This window comes from Bufo gargarizans, chromosome 5 (assembly GCF_014858855.1).
Source record: "Bufo gargarizans isolate SCDJY-AF-19 chromosome 5, ASM1485885v1, whole genome shotgun sequence".
Lineage (NCBI taxonomy): Eukaryota > Metazoa > Chordata > Amphibia > Anura > Bufonidae > Bufo > Bufo gargarizans.
The window spans coordinates 104,632,846-104,660,340 of NC_058084.1; the positions used below are offsets into that span (position 1 = coordinate 104,632,846).

At 44.3% G+C, this 27,495-nt stretch overlaps 1 protein-coding gene across 3 annotated transcripts in view; it reads right to left on the reverse strand.

Moving 5' to 3' along the window:
- Nucleotides 1-27,495, reverse strand: part of CSPP1 (centrosome and spindle pole associated protein 1) — a 102,623-nt gene that overhangs the window by 40,426 nt on the left and 34,702 nt on the right. For all 3 annotated transcript variants that reach the window (XM_044293030.1, XM_044293029.1, XM_044293028.1), the window contains 8 exons: nt 14,213-14,302; nt 13,044-13,145; nt 10,516-10,604; nt 8,255-8,351; nt 7,105-7,162; nt 4,661-4,953; nt 3,257-3,375; nt 252-342 (listed from right to left, as the gene is read on the reverse strand). In XM_044293030.1, coding sequence (XP_044148965.1) covers nt 252-342; nt 3,257-3,375; nt 4,661-4,953; nt 7,105-7,162; nt 8,255-8,351; nt 10,516-10,604; nt 13,044-13,145; nt 14,213-14,302 — 939 coding nt within the window. The remainder of the gene's footprint in view (nt 1-251; nt 343-3,256; nt 3,376-4,660; nt 4,954-7,104; nt 7,163-8,254; nt 8,352-10,515; nt 10,605-13,043; nt 13,146-14,212; nt 14,303-27,495) is intronic.

Sequence of the window (27,495 nt, forward strand, 5' to 3'; positions counted from 1 at the left end):
TACCAGTCTGTAGTACCCCCTTTGTGCACAATATAGAAGAAGACCACAGCACTCTCAAAGTCTTCAGAAAAGAAGTAATTTATACTCCAAAATGTGTGTTGTTTCGACCTTACATGGTGCTGCGGTCTTCTATATATTGCTTTAAATCAGCCAATCACTGGGTTAGGGTGTTTGTCTGAATCTTTGCCCTGGTTACCAAATGCCTAGCTCCAGCTGTGGATAAAGAAAAGGTTTTTATTATATTTACTTACACGGTGTGACCCTCTGGATAAGTCTGCATGGCATTTGTCGCAGGGATGCCAATTCCTGGGGCGGCCTGCATAGCCATCACACCTGGGGGATCTGTGAGAAGAGGGATACATTCATAATTCTAAACCATTTCTAACCCAACAACATATCTCTTCCGGAACACTGACCAAACAGATTGCAGGTGAGCGCTTACATGCTCTGGCGCTGTTTACTTCCATTTTAGGGCCTGTTTACATTTCATTTTGACCATTTGTTAAGTCTATGTCAGTGGTGGCGAATCTATGGCACAGGTGCCAGAGGCGGCACTTTGAGCCCTCTCTGTGGGCAGACGCACCCTGGAAAAAGTCTATGCTGTACCAATATGCCTTAGACTTTTCCTGCCATTCATCAGTGCAGGATGCACTATGAACAGCACAGGCAGCGCACTGAATGTAGGCAGGCTATAATATCATGGAGGGGTCTGAAATTCACATTGTAGGTGCATTCCCACTCAGAGAGAGAATTTAAAAAACGAAATTCAGGAAATCACATTGTATGATGATTTTTAAAGAATGTATTTGTCTTGCACTGCTGAACATAAAGTATTTGAACACCTGAGAAAATCAGGGTTAATATTCGGTACAGAAGCCTTTGTTTGCAATTAGAGGTCAAATTTCCTGTAGTTCTTGACCAGGTTTGCACACACTGCAACAGGGATTTTGGCCCACTCCTCCACACAGATCTCTAGATCTGTCAGGTTTCGGGGCTGTCGCTGAGCAACATGGAGTTTCAGCTTCCTCCAAAGATGTTTTACTGGATTTAGGTTTGGAGACTGGCTAGGCCACTCCAGAACCTTGATATGCTTCTTACGGAGCCACTCCTTGGTTATCCTGGCTGTGTGCTTTGGGTCGTTCTCATGTTGGAAGACCCAGCCACGACCCATCTTCAATGCTCTGATTGAGGGAAGGAGGTTGTTGCTCAAAATCTCACAATAAATGGGCCAATTCACCCTCTCTTTAATACAGTGCAGTTGTCCTGTCCCCTTCGCAGAAAAGCACCCCCAAACCATGATGTTACTACTCCCATGCTTCACATTAGGGATGGTGTTCTTGGGATGCAACTCAACCTTCTTTTTCCTCCAAACACGACGAGTGAAGTTTTGACCAAAAAGTTATACTTTGGTCTCATCTGACCACATGACATTCTCCTATGCCTCCTCTGGATCATCCAGATGGTCATTGGTTAACTTCAGTGGGGCCTGGACCTGTGATGACTTGAGCAAGAGAACCTTTCGTGCGATGCATGATTTGAAACCATGACGGCGTAGTTCTCTACCGACAGTGACCTTAGAAACTGTGGTCCCATCTCTCTTCATATCATTGACCAGCTTACCCTTGTAGTTCTGGGCTGATTCCTCACCTTTCTTATCATCAGTAATACCCCGACGAGGTGAGATCTTGCATGGAGCCCCAGTCCGAGGGAGACTGACAGTCGTCTTTAGCCTCTTCCATTTTCTAACAATTGCTCCAACAGTTAATCTATTTTCACCAAGCTGCTTGGCAATTGCCCCGTAGCCCTTTCCAGCCTTGTGGAGGTCCACAATTTTGTCTCTGGTGTCTTTGGACAGCTCTTTGTTCTTGCCCATGGTAGTAGATGGCATCTGACTGACTGTGGGGTGGATGGGGTCTTTAAACAGCTCAGGCAGGTGCTATTAAGTTAGATTAATGAGTGGAGTACAGGTGGACTTTTTAAAAGACACAGAAACGGGTCTTTGGGAGCCATAATTCTTGCTGTTTCTCAGGTGTTCAAATACTTATGTTCAGCAGTGCAAGACAAATACATTCTTTAAAAATCATACAATATGATTTCCTGAATTTTGTTTTTAATTCTGTGTCTCAGAGTGGGAATGCACCTACAATGTGAATTTTAGACCCCTCCATGATTTCTAAGTGGGAGAACTTGCAAAATCGCAAGGTGTTCAAATACTTCAGTTCCTCACTGTATGTTGCTTTCCGCATCTGATCTGCAGTTTTGCGGACTAGATGCGGACCGATTCACTTCTATAGGGCCCCAGAAGAGGCAGTGTGCTTTCCGCATCTTTTCTTCTGTTTCACAGCCCCGCAGAACAAATAAAACATGTCCTATACTTGTCAGTGAAAATCAGGACGTGGCCCCATTGAAGTCTATGGGTCCACAAACATGCTGAACTGTCAGAAAAAACACGGCTCTGCATTTTGTGGACAGCAAAAAACATTCTAATTGAGCCCTTATTGTGAAGCCTCCACAGAGATACGTTATAATGGCAAGCTGTCCTTCTGTTCTGTGTTTTTGACCCGCACCTGGTTTTGGCTCACAATAACTAGGCCTACTTGCAGCAGTATACTATGCCCTTTTTTATTCCCAGAGAATTCTTGTACAGTCACTCAGAATTGAGAAAGCTCGTTGGAAGAACGAGTGAAACGTTTTTAAAAAATCTACAGTAAGTCCAGTTGCCTTGATTTATTCTTTACAGATATGCCCTGAAAGGTTTACTGACAGTAATGACTTCTACTGTTGGCCGCCACTGAGAAAACTCTAATTGTATGCTTTCAAGGTAAAACATTTATACTACCTTATCCGCCATTACACTTTACTGCTCTGATTTCATGGATATTGTGAGACTTATGAGACAAGGACACCTGGGCCTATACGTCATCCTCGTATCATACTGTACATTATGAAAAATGACAATTACAACAATATTCCACCTTACTGTAATTCAACATGATGATCTTGGAGCTAATGACATACACACAGACCCATCAGCAAGTTTAGGTATAATTGTACAATGACTAAGTCACTGAAGCCGACACAAGACTATACTGTGTGTAATCAAATAGTCCAGTGAACAGAATGTGCAGATTACATGAAACTAGAAATACGGAGGTAGAAAATTAAATATTCTATAAATTGAAAAGATCTTACTTTGAATGTAAAATATAGCCAACATTACAAGCTTTCCCTATTAGACAAAATAATTATCTCTTACAATAAGCAAGGTTTGGGTCCAGCGGGTTCCGAGCGCCATAGTAGTAATAAGCATCATCATAAGGTGTCCGGTAGTTATCTACTAGAATCGGGGGCTGAGGAGGAGGTACCACTGCAATCCTGTAAAACAGAGAAAACATATGAAACAAAAGTTTACATCACTTTATATTAAAAATAACATACTTTAATATGTGCAGGGTTTACCACGTTGAGTATTGTATTGTGCAGGGTGTACCATTTAATAGAGAAGGCTACCACAAAATGGAGAAGGATCTGTCGCCTGTTTTTATTTATTTATTACTGAATTATTAATTATTATATCAGGAAAATGAAGACACAGTCTGTGGCTGACAGACAGCTATTCTCTTTTGCCATTTCATACGTATAATGCTGTGAGTGATCAGTGGTATAAAACCTATGAGTGGTCCTCTCAAAGAAGTGTCCATGTATTTGATGCCCCAAATACTTATTTGACAGTGTACTATTTAAAAACCTTAGGTTTGCATTCAGAGATGACTTATTATTGTCACTCTCTAATCCAATTGGGGCTATGCCCAGACTTGTAGATATTTTTACAATGGATTGCTCCCTTTCTAGTTTCAAGATTAATTACTCTAAGTCTAATATCCTTAATGTTTTCCTCCCTCCACCTCAGGCGGCTGTTTTAGGCTCCTCTTCTCCATTGCACTCTTACATACTTGGGCATAAAATTACCTTTAAATGTATTCAGTCTTTATATTCTACAGTTTTCAAACCAGCACCTGGATATGAATACTTTTGTAATTGCATTTAATTAAAAATTTTGAATAGAAACTGAGTTATTCAATAAAATGTATCTGTATAGCGCCACCTGCAGTTTGTTTTTTTTCTTATTTCTTTGACCTGCTCACATGCTCCGTTTCATCTTTCAACTGCCCCCTGAGCTGTGATAGGGAGAGCAGGGACAATACTTTGTCACTTGGACGGTTTTATGAGGTCCTCGTCATTAGGAGGCAATATGGACAATCACAATACATTAGTAAGAGCCTTATATTAACTTTGTTTAAGTGATAAATGCCATTTGCTGAAGTGAGACTACCCCTTTAACAAATTAGGCCAATTATAATGAGCAATATGCCTTAAGCAAGACATACACAAAAAGGAAGAACTTAAAGGGGTTATACGGCCCCTAAATGCCCCCCCCCCCCATATGCCCGGGCCCCTCAAACACTATATACTTACCTTGCTCCCCATCACCCGCGTCGCTCCTGGTCACCGCTGCTTCTCCCTGTGCAGACCAGGAGCAAAGCGGGTGCCGTGGAGCAAGATAAATATATTGTGTTTGAGGGGCCTGGGCATATGGGGGCATTTCAGGGGTCAGTTGACCCCTTTAATAAAGATATACACATTGGTCTGATATATCTACCTGGGAGCGACTATTTCTCCAAGAGTGTTGGATATTCCTCGGTGATATTCCTCGTTGGCTGGATGATAAGCTATAGGAAAGCCATTACCAGTGACAGCAGGCTCAGGCACAGGAGTCTGAAAGGCTACTCTAGGTCTTTCCGGTGGAGACCTTTCATCAATAAGTGGTTTATTTTCAATCACTGTTCTGCTTGTCTTCTGTTGGTCAACCAGTATTCCAGGACGATAGGGGACATTTCGATCTGACATTTCCTGCTGACGATATATTGCCCCAAATTGTCGTAACCGGTCAGGCTTTTCAAAGAAATGCAAAGATGTTTCAGCGTTGGTTTTTACATTAAGTTTTCATTTCAGAGTTTTTATTACTGTTAAAAGCTAAATACTTAAAAAAAGAGGAAGAAACATAGCTGTGTTTTTACTTTTTTTTTTTAGGTAAATGAGCTCTTACCCAGGCATAAAAATGCTGACTCTCTAGTGCCTCTCTGAGCTTATTTACATACATTCATTTAAAAAAAATAAAAAAAAATTTATATTTATCTATGCTGGCTATGGCACATCTGCAAACACTGGTTAATTTAGTTTACTAGTGGGTTGGAAAACATCCATGAAGCATCTGAGCCAACAGGTTAATGTTCTCTTACACCACAAGAAAGATGCCAACCACACTCAGAATGGCAAGGAGCAAGTTCCAATTCAGTGGCCTAAAGGCTATGGACACCTTTGGGGGCCATTTTTTTTTTTTGTTATTATTGCATTGTATTCATTTTGAGCTAAAAATACATTTTTTCAATTGGTCTTTATTAAAAATTGTGAGCCTTTTTCTCTGTACAGCCCTGAGATTCTCTAGTAGCATGCTGTCTGTTTTCACTCTATCAAATCAGGCAGCTCAGCAGATGGCTCTTTATCTCTGATTTCCGGCCTCCTCCTAAACACTTATAGCTCACTTCTTATCTTACTTATAAGAATGTGGCTTAAATAAGTGTTTATGACCTTTTAGAAATTTAGAGATAATAGATGACCAGCACGAAGTGAAAGTACGATTCTCACAGCTAGATAGTTAACCCTTTGTGACAGAACGGCTAAATATTTTTATAAAGACTAATTGAAAACATGGATTTAGCCCAAAATGAGTAAAATGTAATCGTAAAGAAATTGCCCCGAAGGTGTACATCGCCTTTAAGCAAGAGCTCAGGAGTATAAAAAGAGATATGGTGCCAGATATTTAGGAGGCCTTGCAGGAATAACTCTGATGCTTCAATGAGAGGCATGGGACTGTGCTACCGGATCTATCCTGGAGTATGCCTAGGTGCTCAAGAGACTGGGAGGTAAACTAGGCTGTTAAAACCACTGTATGTCTATGTTTTTATGTACTGTAGGTTTTACAGAAAAACAGAACAACAAGAAATTGCTAGTGCGTCCCCTAAAAATCTAAGCTCGAGTGATTTTTTAATATTCTATTCTTGGCCAGTTTTGAATGGAATATGATCTGCATCTATCTACTGAAATGCTTGACAAAAGCTGTGAAAACACCGATAAACTATTAAATTCCATGATAATCTAACGTGTAGAGTAAACGTTTTGGATTTCAACCTATTTGTTCCTCTCCCTCTTTCTACTGAAATATCATGCACAATTGGCTAAGACAAATGCTTATGGAGGAATGTGAGAAAGCTGCTGGCTGACAGCTATGTCATGTGTATCTCAATCTAACGGTTCATCTCAAGGACACTAATTTGGCTAAAGCAACTTATGTATTATACCCAACAATAAAAAAACACATAGCTTACCCATTTCAAGTCACGGCAGGGCTCTTAATGGCTGCTTTAGCTAACAGGCCTACAGTGCTCAGAACATGTAAGCACACAAATTGCTGTTTTTTTGTGCTAGGTATAAGAGAAAGGTTGCTTAAGCTGAATACATCCTGCTACCAGTAGCAGCTTTTCAAACCAGTTCCAAATGCATGCAAATGTCAAAAAGTGCTGAGGTCTATGATCCACACTACAACAACCATGCAAGCAAAAAGATAAGGAAATAAGCCATTCATCATTGTACAGTATCCTTACAGAAGAGAGAAACAAATAGTATTTTAACAAAAATCAGCTCAATTTACCTCCTCTTCATTTAGCTAGAAAAAGCGTGTAAGAACAAATTAGCAAAATAATGCACTTAAGACAAAGCACAGCATAATAGACATACCGTTTATTACTAAACTGAGCTGGTTTAAACAAAAAACTGTGAACATAAAAGTACTTACCTACATCAAAATAAAGTAAGTAGATGCTAAATAGGAGGTTGGAACTTGACCATGCCATCATGTAATCACACATATAATACACTGCAATACTCTTGTATTGTAGTGTATTATTATTGCCTGCCAGAATTTTACAGCCAAGCAATTAGGCTCTGCCAGTAACATTACTGAGGTAGCTGAGTGCTGTTACTCACCTGTTTCTCTGGATCTATGGCTCCAGTAGCAGCAACTTTTAGTTCCAGTTCTTTCTCTCTGAAAAATGATACATCCCCCATCAATTAAATGCAAGAAGTTTAAGATTAAACATGATTAAAAATGAGAAGTGGGAATACTGTAGCTCCCTCATATTAAGCTGTATTACCTATACATTTATTAAAATTATATTTTATTTTTGCCAGAAGGTTTAACTGAAAATAAGCTACTCACAGGGTGTCCCATTGTTGGGACCCCCAGTGATCAGCTGTAATCTGTGGGGGAACTTGGAAACAAGTGTTTAGATAACCCGCAGCACTATCACGGGTCAAATAAAAAAAAAATGACATGGTTCCCACTGAAATCAATGGTCTGTCCACATAATGAACACATCAGATTCTCCAGAATCAGAGATGCTCCTTTTAAAGAGGACCCGTTACCACGAAATGCAGTGCAATCTGCAGGCAGCATGTTATAGAGCAGGAGGAGCTAAGCGGATTAATATATAGTTTTGTGAGAAATGATTCAGTAAAACTTATAATTTATTCAATTAAATCTGCTATTTCTGACTTCATTGTTCACAGGGAAGGTGTGATCAGTGACTGACAGCCATCTCTGTATACACACAAAGAGAATGCTATCAGTCACTGAAAATACCTCCCACGTGAACAATGAAGTCAGAAATAGCAGAGATTTATATGAATGAATTACAAGTTTTACTGAATCGTGTCCCACAAAATTCTGTATTAATCTTCTCCTGCTCTCTATCCTGCTGTTGGAATTCAGAATTCAGTTTATAGGGTATTTGAATAAACTTTCTAAACCAAACAGCCCAAAACTTTAAGTGATGTTTATAACACTGTCAGCTTTCTAGATGCTTTAGTAAAAACAGAAACACATATGGAGCATTGTTTCTTAGAATTCTGCACTGTGCATTTCATTTGTAAATCTAAATGTATGAAAAAAAATTCTCATAGTCAGCACTGTGTAGGGACACAACCTACTGACATTGAGTACTGCCACACGCATTTATTCATACATTTCCATGGGGAAAACAGAGGAACAGCACAATACAAGTATTCACCGGTAAATCAGCTGAGAGGTCCTCCTTACATTCCCAAGTTGGAATACAGCAACAAAACACACATTTACCGTCTTTTGTTTCTCTGCTGCTCAGCCATCTGTTCCATTAGTTCTTGCCTGTAACGCTCTTTCCTTCTCTTCTGAGCCTCATCTTTATCTGATCCACCTATGATACAAAAAAAATAAAAAATTCTAAAAATCACACCTACACTCAGCAATCATTCCCACTGTATGGGGGCAAACAATCTCTACTGTAATCACTTGTCCTGATACAGATTCATTGTTTCTGGATAGCATATTGCTGTTTCCACAACCATCTGCTGCCCAAACACCATAATTTTCGGTTGCAAGGTTACCATTTAAAGTGCGGATTTCGCTTAATGGTTCTTTCCCTTATTACCTTTTAATGTAGTGGTTTAGGGATATTATGTGTTTAATGTAGTGAGCAGATAAAGGCCCTATAGTTCCAGAACTGGTAACTAGAACTATGTCGCATTCATAATGGCTGAGGTTGCTGTACATGCGTACTGCACACTGGAGACCTTTTAGGAGGGGCCAGTCACTGAGCTAGAAAGCATAAACTTCTATGCATGTAACAAAAAGCTCAGCTCAATTGATGACATTGATCAGGAAAGATGATGTCTTGTGACTATCTCTCTCTTGGTATTACCATGGGCTGTCAGCCATGTCCCAGATTAGTACATTTTTTATTCAATTAATCCTTGTTACGCCTATCTTATTCCTGTATCTTAGAATTCACAGTAAAACAAATGCTTTCACACAATGAACAAGTATTTGCTCAGTCATTGGGTGATCAGCAGCACATTTACACTGGCCAATTATTGGGAACAGGAGTTTGTATGAATATTTATTCCCAATGATCGGCCCGTCACGTCCAAAAGCTGACCCTGCAGCCTCTAAGCCAAGCAGAGAGAGGACAATTGGCATGGGACTTTTCAGGCACTACCACCACTGGTTGGATCACCACCCAGACACTGGTGGTATATCCTAGCAATATGCCCCAGGGCTGGTTTAACAAAAGCACTATACAGGCGCTTGTAACACAGACCCAAATCCCGGCCTTCAAGGCAGGTTGGAGACTAACGATTCATAACAGCTGGGACTTACAGTTGAAAAGATATTGCCAGAGCAACATAACCTTATAAGGTTTGTTTATACCAATCCATGTATAAGATTATTGCACATATTTATTCAAAAATACAAAAACTGTTCAATGTACAGCTCTTATGTGATTGTATTAAGACTCCATACAACGACCAAGTTGAAGATAGCAGAAATATATTTCCATGGGGCCTCTCATGCAAAATGTTTGTCTATTTGAAGTATTGACTGTAGGGGAGAATCTCTCTAAAATTCAGCATCATGCATACCGCTATATGAAATCACACAGCAGGGAGCTGCAGGGACTCCCACACCCTCTTATACACCGTTTTGCCTTCTTCTTTGCAAATACAGTATATAGACTCCCTAATGACCAGTGTGCATGAGATTAAAGGGAACCTGTCACCGGTTTTTAACCATAAGAATCATCGGCATCCTGAGAGAGTTCTCCCCCACGCTAATCATCCTAGTGTTTTTTTAGTTTTGTTTTTTTAAACACCTCCATGTACTTCTTTTACAGTCCATTTTCGCTTTTTTCATGTTATGTAAATTAAAATGCTTACCTCATCACTTCCCATTCCTAACCCCACCTCCCGTTATCAGAGTGATAGAATCTAAAGATCCTACCCCTCCTCCCGAACTCACATCCCAAATCCAGCGCATGTGCAGAACCAGTCACCTCATTCACTGATGGAAGAAAATCTAGAATATTCACTATTCCGAAGATATAGCACTATATTCTAGATCTTTGCGAATTCTCGAAGTGCCGATATTCGCGATAAAAATTTGCGAGTAGAATATTCGCGATCAACACTACTCATCTCACACTGATAATATAATGTATACTGTGCAGCTGCAAGACTTGGAAGGGGTGGAGATGAGCAATCGTAGAGGGTGTGTTTATTCGTTTGTAGTCATGGCTGCACTCAAAGAGCCAGAGAACGCATCTCTGAAGCATGGAGGAGACAGGACGCATCTAAGGGCATTTACATATATGGCAGGAAAATTTCTTTTTGGTTTTTCTCTGAACTGATAGTTCGTTCAAAATTGATTTTAATATCATTATTAATGCATTGAAACGTATTTATAGAAAAGTGAGTGGATAAATAGGCTTAGAAAGTGATTACAGGTTTCCTTTCCGTTAATATAATGCATGTGAGACTGCAATTCTGTTTCCTACATACAATTGTGAATTCAATTTGCCATACCAAGTAGAAGGCCCATTGAGAAGTTTTCGTCTTTAATGTTGGCAGACTTTGAGCGTTCATTCTGCTGAACTGGGTTTTCAATTTTTGTCCTGGAAGAAGAAAAGTACGGAATCAAACATTACAGTTGAAGACCTAAACCAGGCAGACTAGATCTGAATGTTGATAAGTAATTGCAAGCAGCCTCTTCTAATACTTCCCATTGTTCCTAAGATACAAATATAGAATTAATGCAAATACAGTTTTTAAAAGAATCACCGATTAACTGCAGTCAGGTTCAGAAGATCTTGTTTTATCAAATCTAAGGCTTATATTAGACGAGTATATCACCCAGGCAGTTGTCGGGATGGAAGTGTTCCTTCTTTCCCGCAATTGGCTGCTGCTCAGCGGAGGAGACCGCTGCTATTACATGAAGCAATCTCCTCCTCAGTGTGTCACCGTCACTTGTCCCCATACTGAATCATTATTTGCTAGAGGCAGAATAATTACACACCACGATCTACCACCGGCAAATTAGGATTTTTAAACCTGCTGAAAGATTTTACCCGAAGAATGATCGGAGTATTACACTGCCAGATCATCGCTAACGAAGATCTATACAATTATCTGCAGATCTACTATAAGCTTATAGGGTAACTCATTTTTTCATTAAAAAAAATAACATTTTAGCATATGTTACTGCTACAGCAGCATTATGCATAAAGCAATCTTTAGTTTCTTCAAATACCACTGTTTTTCTTGCGTTTTTCCCTTAGTTACGGCTGTTTAAATATTTACAGTATAATGGCTCCTCTGGCAGTTCTGAGGCCAAAACTGCTTTCCCTCACTTCCCATAGCCAGCAGCTCCCTGCCAGCCAATCAGATTGGATTACTGAGAGACACGCCTCTTCACTCTGAAGCCTAATCCAGGCATGCAGTGTGGAAAACCGCCCCCTCTGTCTTCTGTTTATACTAAAAGGAAGACAGACAAGCCCTAGCAATGGTCTTTTAACCCCTTCCCGACCAGCGCCGTGCGGCGATCGGAGGAGCCGGAGCTTGTGTACAGCAGCCCCTGTCTTTGTGAATGACAGGAGGCTGCTGCATAGTATTTCCTATGGAGCCCTTGCCTGTAATAGGGCTCCATAGGAAACAAGCAATTTTCTCATAGACTCCAATGCTAGTGCATTAGAGTCTATCAGAATAGCAATCTAATAATTGCATGTTATAATTCCCTATGTGAACTATAAAAAAGTCTTTTTTAATTCTAATCACCCCCCTTTTCCCAAAATAAAAATAAAAAAATACACATCATGGGTGTCGCAATGTGCAATAACACCCATAGTATAAAAATAAAAATATATATTCCCCATACGGCAAAACGGGAAAAAAGCGCCCAAATGGCTGATTCGCCGTTTTTTGGTAGCTTCATTTTTTACATAAAGTTAAATAAACAGTGATCAAAAAGTCATACACACCCCAGAATGGTATCAATGAAAAGTTCAAATCGCCCCACAAAAAATTAGCCCCCATACAGCTCCGTACACATTACAAAAATGTTATAGGTGTCAAAATATAGCGACAAAAAAATAAAACTGATTTTTTTTCCCCACTTTTAAATTTTTTATCACTATTAAAATGCAAGAAAAACTATACATATAAGGTATCGCCGGATTCGTACTGACCTGTAGAATAAAAGTAATCGGTCAGTACATCGACCATCGAATTTCGTAAATAAAAAATGTGTAAAACTGGTGGAATTGCTTTTTTTGGGGCAATTTCACCCCATTTGGAATTTTTTTCCAGCTTCCAACTACATCATATGCAATATTAAATTGTGGCGTTGGAAAGTACAACTTGTCCCGCAAAAAACAAGTCCTCATATGGCTATGTGAACAGACAAATAAAAAAGTTATGACTCTGGGAAGGCAGGGAGCGCAAAACGAAAACGCAAAAAAATAAATAAAAAGAATTCAAGGGTTTAAGGGAGCAGTGGAAACGGACAGAGGACATTAAAGGGAACCTGTCACAAGGATTTTGGGTATAGAGCTGAGGACATGGGTTGCTAGATGGCCGCTAGCACATCCGCAATACCCAGTCCCCATAGCTCTGTGTGCTTTTTTTGTGTACAAAAAACGATTTGATACATATGCAAATTAACCTGAGATGAGTCCTGTATGTGAGATGAGTCAGGGACAGGACTCATCTCAGGTTAATTTGCATATGTATCAAATCGTTTTTTGTACACAAAAAAAGCACACAGAGCTATGGGGACTGGGTATTGCGGATGTGCTAGCGGCCATCTAGCAGTCCATGTCCTCAGCTCTATACCCAAAATCCAGATAACAGCTTTCATTAAAGGGAACCTATTATAAAGTAATTACAGACCTTCTGATAATCATTGACAGACTAACTCAGGTATACATGCATAGCTCTAATAAACTAGCAAATAAAAAAAAAGATATATGACAGTTATCCTTGAAGACTGAATACCAGCAAAGAGAAAATAATAAGTGAGAGACCTGATCCTTGCCTATGGAAGTGACTAAATTTACCTGTTCCTCATAACTGAAGTAACAGGCCTTCGATTTGGTTGCTCTTGGAAATCATCTTCATAATTAACAGGATATTCTTGATCTTTCCTATCTTTATAAGGCCTGTATTTTTTAGAGGAAAAAAAACATAAGTATTGCATTTCCTATCCCTTTCATGGAGTCTAGAAGGAAGGGCAAACCGCGCGCTCTCCTACAGCATACAGGTAAGAGCAGCATGAACTGTGGCGGTCTACACTTTTGGTTAGCAGCAGTATACTCCTATCAAATATGAAGAACAACAATCCTGCATGATAATCCTGCCTGTTTAACACCACGCCATTTTTTCTGTTGGTTTGTATATAGAGATGCTTGGAGGTGTATAAACTTCAATCTAAATGTGCCTGTTTTCCATCTACAGGCTACATTTAGGTGCACCTGCGAGGCCTGGGCCATATCGGCCAGTCTTGAGTGGGACTCGCAGACTACTCCCTCCTCCCATTGCTACATGCTGGAGGTAACTGGTGAGTTGGCTATGAGTCGGACCTTACGCTCCTGTAATTCGCCCACTGGCTCATGGTATTGCTCATACGGCTCAGGTAGGCGAGTGTTAGGTCTGAGCTACTTGAGAAACCTTGGCGCGGTGCTCGGGCTCAGACATGTCCTCCACAGTAGGATATGTTGGCTAATTTCTCAATTTTATCATCAGTTTGAGGGTTTAGTAAGATCGCAGAGTGCACCTGCCTTTGCAAATGAATGTTATATTGTTAGATAACTAGTGGCATACAAGCCTCATCAATGTATGGGAGATGGGCATCCTAAAACCATAACAAGCAGTATAAAGGGGCTGTGGTTCAATAGAGACTGCTACGGCCCCATCAGTCTTGATCCAGGTAGCTGCACCTCTGCAGCTCAGTCCAGTTCACTTAAAGTGATTGTATTATGAAGGCATACAGACATCCTAAAGGGGGGGGGGGTTCCTCACTTGGGACCCACCTTCTATAAGCCAGAATAAATGGAGAGCTACTATTTAAGAGAAGATCATGTAATACATGGGCCTGCAGGGGACATGTTAGGCTAGTCTTTTCCCCAGCAAAATCACTAGTTTGTCAAGGGTGCTTGGAACCAAAAAAAAAAAAAGAAAACAGTGTTATATTGATTGCTGTGGTGGATTAAGACAAAGGGTTTCCTACCTGTGATCACTCCTTTCCATCTGAAAATAGGAGGCTCGATCTGGTCGGTATTCATCGCTCTCCTGAACGTCACCATGCTGATGTAATACCCTGTAAATGAGTTCTGTTATTTATGGTCTTATTATGGCAATTATGGTGCATTTAGTTGAAGTTGTGAGCACAAAAATCCAGTAATGTCAATATCAATTTGCTGTTTCACTGCAAATTTCAGCAAATATCACTAAGGCTACTTTCACACTCGCGTTTGGTGCGGATCCGTCATGGATCTGCACAGACAGATCCACACTGATAATGCAACAGCATACATCCGTTCAGAACGAATCCTTTTGGATTCTCTTTAAGGGCTCTTTCACACTTGCGTTATTGTCTTCCGGCATAGAGTTCCGTCGTCGGGGCTCTATGCCGGAAGAATCCTGATCAGGATTATCCCCATGCATTCTGAATGGAGTGAAATCCGTTCAGGATGCATCAGGATGTCTTCAGTTCCGGAACGGAACGTTTTTTGGCCGGAGAAAATACCGCAGCATGCTGCACTTTTTGCTCTGGCCAAAAATCCTGAAGACTTGCCGCAAGGCCGGATCCGGAATTAATGCCCATTGAAAGGCATTGATCCGGATCCAGCCTTAAGCTAAACGTCGTTTCGGCGCATTGCCGGATCCGGCGTTTAGCTTTTTTTAGAGTGGTTACCATGGCTGCCGGGACGCTAAAGTCCTGGCAGCCATGGTAAAGTGTAGCGGGAAGCGGGGGAGCAGCATACTTACCATCCGTGCAGCTCCCGGGGCGCTCCAGAGTGACGTAAGGGCGCCCCAAGCGCATGGATCACGTGATCGCATGGCACATCATCCATGCGCATGGGGCGCTCTGACGTCACTCTGGAGCGCCCCGGGAGCCGCGCGGACTGTAAGTATACCGCTCCCCCGCTCCTACTATGGCAACCAGGACTTTAATAGCGTCCTGGGTGCCATAGTAACACTGAAAGCATTTTGAAGACTGATCCGTCTTCAAATGCTTTCAGTACACTTGCGTTATTCCGGATCCGGCGTGTAATTCCGGCAAGTGGAGTACACGCCGGATCCGGACAACGCAAGTGTGAAAGAGGCCTTACATTGCCAAAATGAATCAGTCTTGAACACCATTGAAAGTCAAAGGGAGACGGATCAGTTTTCTATTGTGCCATCCCCATTGCCTTCCAGAGCGGAATGGAGGCAAACTGATGTACTCTGAGCGGATCCTTATCCATTCAGAAGGCATTAGGGCAAAACTGATCAGTTTTGGACCGCTTGTGAGAGCCCTGAAACGGATCTCACAAACGGAAACCAAAGCGCCAGTGTGAAAGTAGCCTTATTTGTCAATTCTTAATAATTTTGCCGCTTGTAGTCATTTAACGGGAAACGTCACCGTTTATTTCCAGCAGTTGACAATCCAACTAGGCCATGTAATAATCACACTGGTGCTTGGTGGCTCACTGATCCTCGTTATGAATTGTACAGTGCATTCGGAAAGTCTTCAGACCCTTTCACTTTTTTTTTTTACATTTTGTTATGTTGTGGCCCTGTGCTAAAAATAAAAAAATCAAGGTTCCCAAATCAATCTATACAATGCCAAATAAAAAACTGAATTTTATAAAATTATGGAAATGTATTAAAAATTTAAAACTAAACTTTCTTATGGACCAGTATTCAGGGCCTTTGCTATGCGACTTGAAATATAGCTCTGGGGGCCTTCCATTTCTTTTGATTATCTCAAGATGTTTCTACACCCTGGAGTCCACTGTGTTAAATTCAGTTGATTGGACATGATTTGGAAAGACACACCCTGTCTATATATTACAGCTGAACATTCCTATCAGAGCAAAAACAAAGCCATGAGTAATTGTGGCAAAACGGCCTTGGTAAGAGAGGTGACCAAGAACTCAATGGTCATGCTGACTGAGCTCCAAAAGATCCTGTGCGCAGAAGGGAGAAACTTCCAGAAGGTCAACTATAACTGCAGCACTCCAAAAATCTGGTCCTTATGGCCGAGTGGCCATAGACGCTTTAAGACGTTGAAGGAGAAAATGAAAAATATATAGTATAATGCCGCCTGATTATACCAGACAATACATTCCCAAATCTTATGTGTGTGTGTGTATACATTTCATAAGGTGGGGGCACTCACTTGGGGCCATAGACTAGACAGGATGAAGCAAGCATTGGTAATGAATAACAGATGTTGGCCAAGAAGAACATGAAGCAAGCACGCATTGTCCATGCATGGAGATGTCCAATGGGGTTGTAGAGTTTAACCTATCTAATGGAGGATAAGACAAGTTTATTAAGTTTAGGATGGTTATGTGTATAAGATGAGTGTGGGCCTTTCCCCCTTTGAGCATTTTCCTTTGTGCGATTGAAGCTGTTAATGCTCCCGGCTAGCCGCAATAAACCTTATTCTTCCTGAAGAATGCGCTTTCTGAGTGGTTTTCCACAACATTTCTTGGTGACCCCGACATGATCACAGATACTCTAACCCTACGTGCTGGCAGTGTGACCATCATCAAAATCTCAGCAAAGCAAATTACAGGTAAGCAGACACCTTGCTTTGCTAAAGTCTGTCCACACAGTTTTTTTCCAGTGGCCACCATAGTCCAGTAAGTAGGGGGGTTAGTTCAGGTGAAGACATTTTTTTATTTTTTTTGCCATTCTCAGGAAGAGTAACGTTTATTAATAGAATATTTAATATTTATGAGTAAAGGGTAACAGTCAGGTTCGCGTCACTGCTGTCCAAATCTAAAATTGGGATAGAAATATCTACTGTAATTAATAATCCAGACTGGTTTCAGGTTATTCAAAGATGGATCATCTTGGACAGGATATACTGCCTCTACCCAAACTGATGTTGTCAAGTAAGAACCACTCTCTCCAGCAATGTCAGTGCAGGAGACTGAGCTGAAGGCACTCGCTGAGATTTGTAAGATGGCTCAGGGTAAGACTGCTAACATTAATATAGATTATATAGATTTTAGGTATGCCTTTGGCATCATCCATTATTATAGTGTAATCTGGAGGAGCAGAGATTTTGTTGGATCCATGGGTAAGCCCATCAATAATGAATGTTGAATGTGTGAAAGGTGTTTGATGCCCTGATGCTACCTGAGGAGCTAAAGGCTATACTATTACCTAAAGCCTACTGTAAGTGGGGGTCTGTGATACAGGCTGGTTTAGGGCCAGTAGACTTCTAAAATGTGAGTCCGATACAGGCTGTGATGAGTGAGAATGAACTCTGGAGGGGTGTAAACTCTACCTTTCAGAGAGCATTCTACCCAATGAGGATGGATTTAGATCATGGGCAAATCAAGAGAGGGAATATGTGATTGGGTTCAGTGGTGGATGGCTCCTGGTTGCCACCAGGTTAGTTCAAGGTTGAATGAGGTTTGCTATAATAATTATGGGAGAACTATGGGACTTCCAGGGAGGCATATGCTCAGGTCATCTTACCCATTTTAGAGACTGCGTATTGACTACATACAATTACCAAAGGTAGAACAGTGTGAATATGTCCTTGTCTGTATTGATCTCTTTCCAGGATATTAAAAAACCTGGCCTGTAGCAAAGGCAACAGCTACGAAGATACTGGCTGAGGTAGTATATAGATATGGGGTTCCAGAGAGGATGGAGGGTAATAAGGGAATTAATTTCATAGAAGAACATTGGGTATGGTGGAGAGATAGAATAATGACATGTTATTGAAAGATCAAGGCAAAGGGAAATAATGTCACTCCATAGTTCTGTATTCAGGAAGGATCGTGCCTCAGAAGAAAATCTTCTTGTCACCGTATGAGATATTCTTGGGCTATATTATCTAGGAGAGGACTATACAGTATTATCTCCAACAGGCCCAGATACTGTATTTTTTATTTTACTACTTATTGATATGGTATGTGACTTCTGACCCATGAGGATCAGAGACACCAAAGTGGGGAATTGGGCTATACTTTGTACAAGATACAGGATGTACTAGTAATCAGGAGACAGGTTGTGATCTTGGACAAGTTTGTGGAGATCTGTAATACAGTCTAGAATTTATAGTTGTTTTGAAGAGAAGCAGTGGAGACAAGCTGCTAGTGTGACATCTGTATGGGAGTCCTACAAAACCAACTGATTGCTGTAGATAACTAGGTGTGTGATTCCCTTCCAGATGGGAATTCAGGGGCTTTACCTTTCCACAAACCCTGTGAGCATTGATGATTGGGCATGTGTTAAGAGACATAAAGAAAACTTTCAATTACTGATTTTGATCACTTCAAAATTAGTGAAGCGTTTGAAGGAGAAACCACCTGGAGACACACCAACCATTACGAATACATCTGTAACTAAAGGGAAACACAAGGAGAGTCTTCAGTCTCTGTATTGTGCTGCTTATTGGACTTATGAGGACATTTAGGACAATACATTTATTAATCGTCATATGGCTACTGTAAAAATTATCAATTTGATTGTTTGATATGTACAAATTGTTCAAATGATTCCAGTGTTATGTTTTCTATCCCTGTTACTGAGGAGGAGCTGATGACACCATATTGCTGGAATTTTATACTGTACAATGTGAATAAGTGGGTGTTAGGCTTATTAGTGTTACTGATTTATAATGATGTCTATATAACATATAATTTCAGGTTTAGCTGCATATAGATTAGGAATATTAGTAGGTTTTATAGAAGTATTGTGGTTGTGCAGGCCAGACTCTTTGGAACTTCACTTCCAACTTCCGCTTGGTAAACAATACTGATCGGTGTAATAAAGTATGGAGAGATTTGGTAACCTCGTTAACATGGAGTGAAGATCCAGAAGAGAAAGGTCTGAAAGTCACAGAAAAGAGGGAATTTAATGTATGTTATTCTAATGATGGGAACGGGCAAAGGTTGGGAACAAACAGACGATGCAAGTTGGTCAAATATGAGAGATATTTGAGTCAAGGGACTGCTGTACTGATGGATGTATATTGGCAATGTGGTAGTCTGGCATATACCAGGCTCCCTGGAGACTGGTCAGGTGTGTGCTCAATGGTTAAATTAATCCACCCCTTGTTGGTAATCCCTAAGCAGGTGTGGGTTCCAGGTGAGCGTGTGCGAATCAAGAGAAAACGAGATTTTTGTATAACTTACCAGTAAAATCTCTTTCTCGCTCTTTCCTTGGGGGACACAGAAGACCTTGGGTATAGCTCATCTCCCTAGGAGGCGTGACACTAAGAAAAAACTGTTAAGCCCCTCCTCCACAGCTATACCCTCAGCCTGGAGAGAAAGGCTGCCAGTTGCGTGTCCAAGTAGTGAGAAAAGGCAAAGCCCAAGAAGTGGAACCAACAAGCCAACTACCCAACGGGTAAAACAAACTCGGAAACTCGTGTAGAGAAAAAACAAAGAATGGGTGGGTGCTGTGTCCCCCAAGGAAAGAGCGAGAAAGAGATTTTACTGGTAAGTTATACAAAAATCTCATTTTCTCGCCCAGTTTCCTTGGGGGACACAGAAGACCTTGGGACGTTCAATAGCAGTCCAAGAGGGGAGGGACTACAGCACCAAGGCGAAGCACCCGAAGGCATCAAGAAACCGCCGCCTGCAGACCAGGCAGCCCAAGACAGCATCCGCTGAAGCCCGAGTATGCACCCTGTAGAACACGGTAAGGTGTGCAAGGAAGACCAGTGACCGCCTTGCACAAATGCATGGCCGAAGCCCAATGCCTCCGGCCCAGGGGACACCAACCGCTCTGGAAAATGAACAGTGACACCAAAAGCAGAACCCTGCCCCTGGTGCGGTAACCACAGCAATAGCCACTCTGAGAAAGCGGAGGAAAGCCACCCTGGAGGCCGCAACCCTTGCACGGACCTCCTAGAAACACAAGAGACCAAACGTCGACAAGAGCCGGAGATCTCCAAGTAAAAACGCAAGGCCCAAACAACGTCCAAACGGTGAAGTGTCCGTTCCCGGGGGCGGGAAGGGGAGGACGAATGCCTCGCGGAACTGAAAGACAAACACCACCTTCAGAAGGAAGGAAGAGACGGGATGGAGAACAGCCCTGTCCTAGGGAAAGACAGAAGGCTCGGAACGAGAAGGACCGCCACTCAGGCACCCGTCAGAGACCCGATGGCTACGGAAACACAACCGCACAGGACAGAAGGAGTAGAGAAAACTACTGTAACGGCTCCAAAGGAAAGATAGGAGCGCCAAGAACCCAGTATGTAGATCCCAGGGCGGTACCGGAGGGCAGTACAAAAAGGAACCCAAGAGCCGCTCCATGGAAGAAGGTCTTGACAGACCCAGAGGGCCGTGGAACGCTGAAAGAGGAGGGACAGCGCCGACACGAAGCAACAGGGTCCCATTCCCAGGTCCAGGCTGGACTGGAGAAAGACAGAACCATGGAGAAAGAAAGGCAGAGAGGGGAAAACGCCCAGCTTCCCATAGAACCCCAGGTAACAACCCTAAGTCCTACAACAGATCCTGGACGAAACACGGCCAGGAGCGAACACTAACGAGTCCGCTAGAGTCGCCTGGGCAAGCGGGCGAAAACCCAACGAGATCAGGCGCAGACCAGTAACACGGGCAGAACCGAAGACGTTCTACAGTCCCGGTGTGGGAGATCCAAGGGCAATCCTGACCGAATGGTAGTCCTCCCAAGTTACCGAGAAGGTAAGTCCATAGCAGAACCATTGCCGAGAATGGAAAAAACGCAATCTGCACCCAGCTGGAGGACAAAACGCGGCAGACCCGGTAAATAGGCACACAGCTAGTACAGCCAGTGTGAACAAGGGAGACAGTACGAGGCCAAAAGGAACACCGGAACCATCCACATGAACAACCATGCTCTCCCCAGAGGGGAGGGCAGTGAAGGAACAGCCTCTGAAGCGTGGCCGGGACAGAAGCCACATCGGAGTGATCTGTACCGAGCGGGAGCCAAACAGAGCCGGCGAGAAAAGACAGTCGAGACAGAGGCCGGCATAACACCCTCCAACCGAAAGGAGGGGTGGGCAACAAGGAAGCCATAGGACAGCTCGAGAGCAGAACCCCGCTACACCGAGACGCCCGGTTCACCGCCTCGCAGTAGGCGAATACCCTGAAGAACCCAAGATGGAGGTCCTCCGGACCTGGGTACGCGAGCACCCAAGAGAAGTTGGGTGACCTTCCCGAGAAGAGTGGCCCGAACCTGGTAACAGATCAGACTGAAGCGCAGAGGGCGCCAGCCGGAAGGACTCATACCACACCGCATCTGAAGAGGAGGAAATGGTAGTAGGCGAGGGAACCGTAGTCCCGCCAGAGAAAACGCAGAATTCGAGGGACGCAGCTCTGTTACATGTGCGCTTGGCAGATGAAGGTGCAGCACTCTCGACCATGTGACCACTAACGCAGGGAAACAATGCCGCGGGAGGACGAATGGGTACGTATCTAGGGACCACGAACACACCCCGGGCGGAAGGGCCAACGAAAGGAATGAGTACCACCCAGCTCGGTGCAGTAGCGAACAAGTAGAGCTCGTCTACTTATACATAAGGTATATACCTTTGAACACATTTGGCAGTCATTCGCTGTTTGTTGAACACCACCTTAGGCTCACACAGGTGGACAGAACGAGCTCTTTAGAGAAATAGCGCAAGGCTTGCTGCAAGCATCGTATCTCAAGAGAAAAAAAGTATGTCGCAGGAGAACGGGAGGCATACGTACGAGTAGCCCCGTAAGCAGTGAGAAGGCCAACCCACCCATGGGAGGAGAAGGCACACCCGGCCCAAACAACGGACAGAGCGCACAAGAAAGTCCGCTCACTGCAAAAAAATAGTCACTCAGCGAAGAGTCAGCCAGAGTCCAACCGTACTAACGGAAGTGCAAAGTGCAACCTGAAAGGCAGTCATGCACAAGACCAGCACGGCATGCAATGGAACGCAAGCAGTCCGCCCAGAAAAAGGGGGGAATGTACCTGGCCAACACTGCAGTCGGCAAGAGTGCAGAAGCCCGCACCAAAAAGGGGGGATACCAAGGCCAGTACCTACGTCGGAAAAGTAGGACATACCATATTCCGCCCAGAAGGGGGCCATGCCTATGGCCGCACATGTCCAGCAGAACGCAGGAAGGTACACTTAGGGAAAGGGGGCATGCACAGGGTTATTCTATCATTCAGTGATTGTGCAAAAATCCACCCAACACCGAATTTCGTGAGAGTGCACCACTCCGCCAATGAAGGGGGACGTGTACCAGTCCAGCACCGCATAAACACGGACAGCTGTGGATCGCGTGAGCGTGCAAAATGCCGCCCATGGAATAAGGGGTGGCCATACACATAACCAGCACAGCTTCCAATGGGAGTGCAAGCATTCCACCCAAGGTAGAGGGCGGCAACGCACCCAGCGAGTGCAGTATTCCGCCCAGAAATGGGGGTCATGCACATGGCCATCAACGCATCCAGTGAGCGTGCGAGCACCCCGCCATGGATGGGGCCATGCACATGGCCAGCAACGCACTGGCGAGAGAACAAACACAGTCAGTGAGAGTGTACGTATGTCGCCCGAGGAAAGGAGACATGTCCAAGGCCAGCAGCGAAACCAGTGAGAGTGCGGCACACCGCCCACGGAAGGGGGGGGGGGGGGGGTCATGCATATGGCCGGCAACAGATCCAGTGAGGTTCAGTGTTCCGCCTATGGAAGGGGAACGTGCACATGGCCGGCACCGTATCCGTGGAGAGTGCAGTGTACCTCCCATGGGAGGGGTACACGCACATGGCCGGCACCGTATCCAGTGAGAGTGCAGTATTCCGCCTATGGAAGGGTTCATGCACATGGCCGGCAGCGAATCCAGTGAGAGTCCAGTGTTCCGCCTAGGAAGGGGAACGTGCACATGGCCGGCACCGTATCCGGGGAGAGTGCAGTATACCTCCTATGGAAGGGGTTCATGCACATGGCCAGCACCGTAACCGGTGAGAGTGCAGTATTCCGCCTATGAAGGGGTTCATGCACATGGCCGGCAGCGAATCCAGTGAGTGCAACGTCCCGCCTGTGGAAGGGGGTCGTGCACATGGCCAGCACCGCAGCTGGTGAGAGTGCAGCAGTCCGCCTAGAAAAGGGGGGTCATGCACACGGCCAGGCTGCAGCCAGAGAGAGTGCAGTATTCCGCCTAGGAAGGAGGGCCATGCACCTGCAGCCACCAGAACTGGGTGACGAATTCTGGGCAGAAATTTTGCATGCACTTGGCCAGTGCCGTATCCCGGGAGAGGGCAAGAAAACGCCTGGGAGGGGGAACATGCCCTGGCCAGCGCCGCAGCCGGGGAGCGCGACACACCGCCTAAGAGAGGGGGGCATGCCTACAGACAGCATACCGAATGATGAGGCTGCCGCATCCTGCGCAGCCCACAAGCCCAGTTATTTAAAACAAAATTATAATAATTTTTTCATTTTTTTATTTTTTTTTTATTTTTTTTTTATTTTTTTTTAATTATCATTATTTATTTAATTTATTTTTATTAATATTACAACCTCCCTGAGGCAGAAAGGGGGGCCACCATACAGGGGCACAGGCCGTACAGGCCCATCAGGAGCCGGCCAGTACCCAAAGGGTTAACAGGCACCTGGGCTGGGGGGCGCGCTGCGAACTCTTGGGGGCGGGGGAACCTCCAGGCGGGAAGAATTCGCGCCTGGAGAGTTCCCGCCCCCCCCCCCACAGAGGCCTGAATTTGCGGCCTAGTAGGCCGTGAAGCCGGGGCCTAAATTTTAGCGGCGCCCGGACGACCGGAGCCGCAAGCATTTAAAGTACCGGCCGGGCCTAAGCCAGCCGCGGGTGCCCACATACCGGCCGCCGGAGCCCCCATACCGGTCGCGGGTGCCCACCCCGAGCGCCGGAATTGCGGCCAGCAGGCCGCGAAGCCTAAACAAACTATGCAGCGCCCGGCCGGCCGGAATGCACCGACGGCCGGCCGGGGCCTGTTGGAGCACAGCTCTAGCCAATGCCGGCCGCGGGTGCCCACCCCGCGGCCGGAAGAATCAGGGACCCGAGAGGAGCGTGAGGTGCGGCCCAGCAGGCGCGATGCCTGGGCCGAAATTTGCGGCGTCCGGCCGACCGGACCGATGGTCGGCCGGGCCTAGTTGGAGCATAGCTCGCACATGTAACGCCGGCCGCGGGAGCCCACCCCGGGGCCAGGAAGAGTCAGGTGCCCGGGAAGGAGCACCGGATGGTGCGGCCCAGCGGGCCGCGAAGCGTGGACTAAATTTTTTGCGGCGCCCTGAGCAGCGCACCGGCAAGCGCCCCCTCTTTGCGCGGACCTCCATCCTGCAGCCAGCTTATGATCTATGGAGGAATGGGTGAGTGCTGTAGCAGATTGCCGCCTTGCGACACCCCAGGGACCAGCCTAGGTCCAGCAGGGCCACCCAATAGCCACTCTGCTTGATAGGCTACCATCATGGGGGTCAGTCACGCAGGAGACCGGGGTGGGGGGAGGGGGTCGTAGGGCTGGAGAAGCCACTCTCTCACCATAGCCGTCTTCACCCTCGGTCCGTTCCAGCAGGGTCGCCCCTTCAGCTACTGGCACCGTAGTGGCAGGACGCTGGAAGAGGGGCTTGGCGTGCGGGCGACCCTTGCGCTGGCGGGATGCAGGGGAGCTGGGCTGCCCTGGTCCACCTTGCCTTCTGTGGGGGAGGCAGCAGTGCGGATGACCGGCACTGGCGCAGCTCGACCCCGGGAGAAACAGAGAGGTCTAGTGCGACTCTGTTGTCCCTGATTGTCTGGAACAAAAAAGAAAAGAAAAAAAGTAAAAATCAAAATTTAAACAAGGAGAAAAACAGCCCTGCAGAGCAGGGAGTGTCTTGCCTCCTTGGACACTAAGCAAAAACTGGCAGCCTTTCTCTCCAGGCTGAGGGTATAGCTGTGGAGGAGGGGCTTAACAGTTTTTTCTTAGTGTCACGCCTCCTAGGGAGATGAGCTATACCCAAGGTCTTCTGTGTCCCCCAAGGAAACTGGGCGAGAAATCCATATTTTGCTCCAGAGGTTCCAGGTGATTTTAAAATCTTTTCAAAAGCTGTAATGTTTTTTGCAAGTTGGTTGACTCCTGGAGAAAAAAGCAGCAGCAAATGCAAAATGGATCCAGAAAAATAGGTACAAGCCATTAACGTTTATAAATATTACAGATGAGGCCTTGGATGCCATTAAGGAGGAGCTCAGAGGTCTGAGATTCACAGCGGTACAAAACCGATATGCTCTCAACATGATTCTCGCTTCTCAAGGAGGAGTTTCTGCAGTTAGTGGAGACTCTTGCTGTACTTTCATGCCAGCGAATGATGATGAGCAAAATGGGACTCTTGTTAGGGAAATCGAGCACCTCCATTCCTTGAATAAGCAAATGATTGATGAAGCTGCAGTTACAGGTGACTGGTTCTCAGGGTGGTCTCTGAATCTTCCGTCTGGGTTCTTGCCATTACTGAAGACCGTCATGCTTGCATGTGCTCCAGTACTGTTATTGTGTCTTGTAGGCCTATTGTTGTTTTCGTGTTGTAAAAGACTGTTCTTGAAAGCCACCATGATGCTCACCTACGCACCTGTTGCTACAGAGGAAGTCAAAGATTCGGAGTATGAACTTTGTTCATTGGACGAGGAGAACATCATATATTGAATTGCAGAAAGCCAGAGACATTGTGTGTGTAGTATAAAATGTCAGTATCCTTGTGTGTGTTTTGGGAAAACCAACAAAGGGGGAATAAAGGAGAAAATGAAAAATATATAGTATAATGCCGCCTGATTATACCATACAATACATTCCCAAATCTTATGTGTGTGTACACATTAATAAGGTGGGGGGACTCACTTGGGTGAGGGGCTGTAGATTAGACAGGATGAAGCAAGCATTGGTAATGAATAACAGATGTTGGCCAAGAAGAACATGAAGCAAGCACGCATTGTCCATGCATGGAGATGTCCAATGGGGTTGTAGAGAGAGTTTAACCAATCCAATGAGGATAAGACAAGTATGTGAAGTTTAGGATGGTTATGTGTATAAGATGAGTGTGGGCCTCTCCCCCCCTTTGAGCATTTGCCTTTGTGCGATTGAAGCTGTTAATGCTCCCGGCTAGCCGCAATAAACCTTATTCTTCCTGAAGAATGCGTTTTCCGAGTGGTTTTCCACAACAACGTCATTGAATTTTGAATCTCAACATTTTTTCAGTCAGCAAATTCTCTGCTCAGCCATGAACAAGGTCCAATATATGGGTCAGAAACACTAATGTTGGCCATTTTTCATTGAAATTTTGGAGCACCTTTAATAAAGTAGGGGTCATTTATTAAGACCAGCATTTTAGATGCCGGTCTTAATACCCCTTTGCACAAGTGGTGGATGAGCCCATTTTATGTAGAGGCATCGGCGTGTCCACCGCCTGTCTAAATGTAAGCCAGCTTCCTTGCTGTCTTACATTTAAACCATTTTCTAGGCCTAAATCAGGCGTAGAAAATTATAAATGAGACAGACTTGCCGGCCCAGACCCTTTTTTGGATCTAGCGTGAGCGGGGAAAAGTCGCAGATTGTGGCGCAATCTGCGCCAGATATACGCCAAAAATGGCATGCATCCGTTAGCATCTGTTAGTAATAGACCCCCACTGTTTACATCTAAGAGTGTGCCATGATTTTTTGATTTATTATGGATTACTCTTACCACTGAGCACCGATCAATCTATCTGGGGTGCCGAGCAGATTATGCATATTCTTAATGAAAACCTGATACAGAGTGCTCTGCACCTCAGACTGGACCGAAAGCTCACCTTTCATCAAGACAATGACCCTAAGCTCACAGCCAAGACAAGAGCGACATAGGGACAACTCTATCAATGCCCTTGAATGGCCCAGCCAGAGCCTTGAAATGATCACAATCAAACATGTCTGGAGAGACCTGAAAATGGCAGTCCCCATCCAGCCTGACAGAGCTACACAGGATCGACAGAGAAGAATTGCAGAATATCCCTAAATCCAGATGTGCAAACCTTGTAGTGTCATACCCAAGAAGACTGGAGGCTGCCAAAGGTGCTTCAACTAAGTCCTGAGCAAATGGTCTGAATACTTATGTCAATGCAAGATTGAGAGTATGCAGAGGATCTCAAAACCGGACCAAAACTGTTCCATTTGATGTTAACACATCCGGATGTATCCATTTTGTTAGGATGCGGTTGTGCTACATCAAAACGTAACAAACCAGATCTGGCACTAAAATAATTGTAAGTCAATGGTGACAGATCCATTTTTTTCAGATCCGATAAAAAAAAAACTAAAAAAAAACAAAAACGATCCGGCATCACTGAC